Source organism: Silurus aristotelis (genome assembly GCF_946808225.1).
Source record: "Silurus aristotelis genome assembly, chromosome: 8".
Classification (NCBI taxonomy): Eukaryota; Metazoa; Chordata; class Actinopteri; order Siluriformes; family Siluridae; genus Silurus; species Silurus aristotelis.
The window spans coordinates 29,013,108-29,018,107 of record NC_139581.1 but is presented as its reverse complement, the minus strand read 5'-3'; the positions used below and the strand labels follow the sequence as shown (position 1 = coordinate 29,018,107).

At 39.3% G+C, this 5,000-nt stretch overlaps 1 protein-coding gene and 1 long non-coding RNA gene across 2 annotated transcripts in view; one reads left to right on the top strand and one right to left on the bottom strand.

The window, feature by feature from the left end:
* The window catches only part of LOC310730002, a 124,416-nt gene that overhangs the window by 98,087 nt on the left and 21,329 nt on the right, over window positions 1-5,000 (top strand). The gene's annotated exons all lie outside the window — the stretch shown is intronic.
* The window catches only part of grm5b (glutamate receptor, metabotropic 5b), a 45,937-nt gene that overhangs the window by 31,400 nt on the left and 9,537 nt on the right, over window positions 1-5,000 (bottom strand). The window contains exon 4 of the mRNA XM_083548734.1: window positions 876-1,125. Coding sequence (XP_083404860.1) covers window positions 876-1,125 — 250 coding nt within the window. The remainder of the gene's footprint in view (window positions 1-875; window positions 1,126-5,000) is intronic.

Below are 5,000 nucleotides of genomic sequence, written 5' to 3'. Positions count from 1 at the left end.
GATGATAATGTTGATGATAATGTTTTGCAGTCTCAGACCTGCCATGATGATGATGATGATGATGATAATGATGATGAATGTGATGGTTTGCAGTCTCAGACCTGCCCTGATGATGATATTGATGATGGTGATGATTTAGTATCAAACCTTCCCTGATGATAATGTTGGTGATGATGATGATGAATCACAGTTTCAAACTTGCCCTGATGATGATCTTGATGATGGTGATGTTGGTGACGATTCGCAGTCTCAAACCTGCCCCAAAGATGATCTTGATGATGGTGATGTTGGTGATGATTGACAGTTTCAAACCTGCCCTGTTGATGATGTTGGTGATGGTGGACCCGACTTGACGATGATTGTGATGATCATCGTGATGATGATGATGTTGATGACGATAATGATGATGAATGTGATGATGATGATTTGCAGTCTCAAACCTGCCTTGATGATAAAGATAATGATGGTTTTGAAGATGACAATGGTGGTGGTAATAAAAGTTGTTAATAATGGTAATGACGATGATGAAGGGGATTTTCACGGCCTCAATCCTCCCCTATAGATGAAGATGATGATGGTGTTGATGATGATGATCATCACTACGTCGGAGATGTTGTTGATAACGAGGATTATGAATGGAATGTTTCCCGGTTTTAAACATGTCTTATTTAAGAAGATGATAATGATGGTGATGTTGATAATGAGGATGATATTAATGATAATTCATCGTCTTAAACCTACCTTGATGATGAAGATGTTGATGATGAAGATGATGATGATAGCAATGGAGATAATGTTATTGATACTGATGATGTTCATGATGATGATGATAAGGAAGTGGAGGAGGTGGAGGAGGAGGGTTCACAGTCTCAGACCTGCCCACAAGCATTAACTCCCCAGTGAGGTTCAGGCGTCTCATGGCCATGAGGATGCCGCGGACCGTCATGCCCTCGCAGAAGCACACCACCACGCGCGCCTTGGGCAGACGACTGCGCAGCTTCGCCAGCAGACGGTCAAAACTCTGCTCGCCTGCGTTACTCCAGATCTTATCAGTGTGTGCGATGCAGATCCCTTCCTTCAGAGCCATCTCCTTAAACGCCGCAATTCCACTTTCACCATAGTTACCTGAGGAGAGAGGGAGAGAGAGAGAGAGAGAGAGAGAGAGAGAGAGAGAGAGAGAGAGAGAGAGAGAGAGAGAGAAAGAGGGGGAGAGGGGGAGAGAGAGAGAGAGAGAGAGAGAGAGAGAGAGAGAGAGAGAGAGAGAGAGAAAGAGAGAGAGAGAGAGAGAAGGGGGGAACAGATAGCATTGTGTTGAGGAAGACATGCAAAAGAGCAAACAAAATAGAAAATCATATTAGCCTGGAAAAACTATCTTTATATCAATCTATCTATCTGTCCGTCCGTCTATATATAACTGTATCTTAGGGTATATATTTTTCTTCTTTCTCCTCATCTCTCTGTCTCATGTTTTATCTATCTATCTATCTATCTATCTATCTATCTATCTATCTATCTATCTATCTATCTATCTATCTATCTATTACCTTTCTGTCTCTTCTAAGTATTTATGTATCTTTCTGTCTGCCTGTCTGTTCTTAAATTCTTTTTCTTCTAGTCTCTCTTTCCACATATTGTTGTCTATCTCTCTATCTTCTTTTCTGTCTGTATTGATGTCTTACTCTTGTTTCTCTTTTTCTAACTCTCTGTTTTCCTCTCTCTATCCCTCTATAATTTCCAGGACAACAGCCTTGTATGACATAATAACCAAGTGAAATAAAGAGAGAGAGAGAGAGAGAGAGAGAGAGAGAGAGAGAGAGAGAGAGAGAGAGAGAGAGAGAGAGAGAGAGAGAGAGAGAGAGAGACTGGTTAAGAAAAATAAGTAAATAAAACGAGTATAGCAAAGACGCACAAGGACATTTACAGGGAAAAAAATGATATGAATATGGAGTGGGCAAAGGAAACAAAGAGAAAACAGGACTGAGGAAGATGGAGAGAAAAAGAAGGAATGAGAGATATTGGGAGAAACAGTAAAAAAGAGAGAGAGGAAGGAAGACACGTGGAAAAAAAAGAAAACACAGAACGTTTGCCGAAGCAGAGAAGGAAAAGATGGATATGTAAACAGAGTCTATTTATAATGAGGGGCGGAGCCATGACTGTGATTGACAGGCATTATTACCACCCCCACTCTATATTCTAGAAATTCTATAGGGATGAGTGCTGGAGAAAGTTGAATGTAATATGGCAGTGCTGAGCAGCATGTGTGTGTGTGTGTGTGTGTGTGTGTGTGTGTGTGTGTGTGTGTGTGTGTGTGAGAGAGAGTGAGAGAGAGAGAGAGAGAGAGAGAGAGAGAGAGAGAGAGAGAGAGAGAGAGAGAAAGAGAGAGAGAGAGAGAGAGAGAGAGAGAGAGAGAGAGAGAGAGAGAGAGAGAGAGAGAGAGAGAGAGAGAGAGAGGGGTGGCCACTGGTCTCCGTGGAGGCATGTAAAGTCCTGTAATTAGTCTCACAGTGAGAGCATCAGAGAGCATACACACAGACGCAGATGGTACACGCACACACACACACACACACACACACACACACACACACACACACACACACACACACAATAAAGCCTATCATTAGTTGAAATAATGTGCTGTTTTTTCTGTTCACTGGTGTTTGTTTCTGTGAGCTTCTACGTCACTTATTACCACAGGAAGTATGACATTATGTAACACAAAAACACAACATTAAATGAAGCCCAGGATAATGACAATGTAACGAAACAAAGAACGACAACATGATCAGAGGTAACATACACAATATCATACTGTATAGTGTATAATAACGCAATATGACCGTTTTTAATATGGCAGAACGACAAAATGTCAAATTTGGCAAGCATTACATAGCGTAACAATGTAGTATTACATAAGGTACTATAACAAGTGTTACACAACATAGTGTAACATACCGTAAGTGTTATGTATCATGATGTCATATAGCATAATGTAACATAAGTGTTCTGTAACGTAACATAATGTACCATAACAAATGTAATGTAACAAAATGTAACATGAGGTAACGTAAAGTAACATAATGAACTAAAACAAATGTAATGTAACATAATGTAACATGAGGTAATGTAATATAACATAAGTGTTCTGTAATGTAACATAATGTACCATAACAAATGTAATGTAACATAATGTAACATATTGTAACACAAAGTAACATAATTAACTAAAACAAATGTAATGTATCATAACGTAACATATAAATGTAACATAATGTAACATGACATAGTGTACTCAAACAAACATAAAGTAGCATGATATACCATAACAATGTTATTTAACAAGTGGAAGGCAACATGATGCAACATTGCATAGTGTAACATAAAATAACATTCCATAATGTACTATCACAAATGTAATGTAACAAACCATAACATGGAAAAAAACAATGTAAAGTAACATCATGTAATGTGACATAATGTAACACAATGTAATATAATGTGATTTAAATGTAATTCAGCATAATGTAACACAATGTAATATAATGTGCTATAAATGGAATTCAGCATAATGTAACACAAAATAATTAAGTATACCATAATGTGGCGTAATGACATAACGTACTGTGATCAAATGTGTAACATGGCATAAGCTGAGATTTAAGGTAACGTGACATCATGCCACATAATAAAACATTATGCTACATACGTGATGGAGCGTAAAACCATGCAGCAGGACATGTTATAGCACAACACAACACAACATGTAATGTATCATGATACAACAAAACATGACACAATGTAAAAAAAAAAAAAAATTCACGTAACGCATCATGGTGTAACAAAACGTTATGTAACAAAACACGCTGCAACTGATGCAGATGGGAATCTAAAATCATATACAGTGAGGAAAATAAGTATTTGAACACCCTGCTATTTTGCAAGTTCTCCCACTTAGAAATTATGGAGGGGTCTGAAATTGTCATCGTAGGTGCATGTCCACTGTGAGAGACATAATCTAAAAAACAAAAATCCAGAAATCACAATATATGATTTTTAAACTATTTATTTGTATGATACAGCTGCAAATAAGTATTTGAACGCCTGTCTATCAGCTAGAATTCTGACCCTCAAAGACCTGTTAGTCTGCCTTTAAAATGTCCACCTCCACTACATTTATTATCCTAAATTAGATACACCTGTTTGAGGTCATTAGCTGCATAAAGACACCTGCCCACCCCATACAATCAGTAAGAATCCAACTACTAACATGGCCAAGACCAAAGAGCTGTCCAAAGACACTAGAGACAAAATTGTACACCTCCACAAGGCTGGAAAGGGCTACGGGGAAATTGCCAAGCAGCTTGGTGAAAAAAGGTCCACTGTTGGAGCAATCATTAGAAAATGGAAGAAGCTAAACATGACTGTCAATCTCCCTCAGACTGGGGCTCCATGCAAGATCTCACCTCGTGGGGTCTCAATGATCCCAAAAAAAGGTGAGAAATCAGCCCAGAACTACACGGGAGGAGATGGTCAATGACCTGAAAAGAGCTGGGACCACCGTTTCCAAGGTTACTGTTGGTAATACACTAAGACGTCATGGTTTAAAATCATGCATGGCACGGAAGGTTCCCCTGCTTAAACCAGCACATGTCCAGGCACATCTTAAGTTTGCCAATGACCATTTGGATGATCCAGAGGAGTCATGGGAGAAAGTCATGTGGTCAGATGAGACCAAAATAGAACTTTTGGGTCATAATTCCACTAAATGTGTTTGGAGGAAGAAGAATGATGAGTACCATCCCAAGAACACCATCCCTACTGTGAAGCATGGGGGTGGTAGCATCATGCTTTGGGGGTGTTTTTCTGCACATGGGACAGGGCGACTGCACTGTATTAAGGAGAGGATGACCGGGGCCATGTATTGCGAGATTTTGGGGAACAACCTCCTTCCCTCAGTTAGAGCATTGAAGATGGGTCGAGGCTGGGTCTTCTAACATGACAAT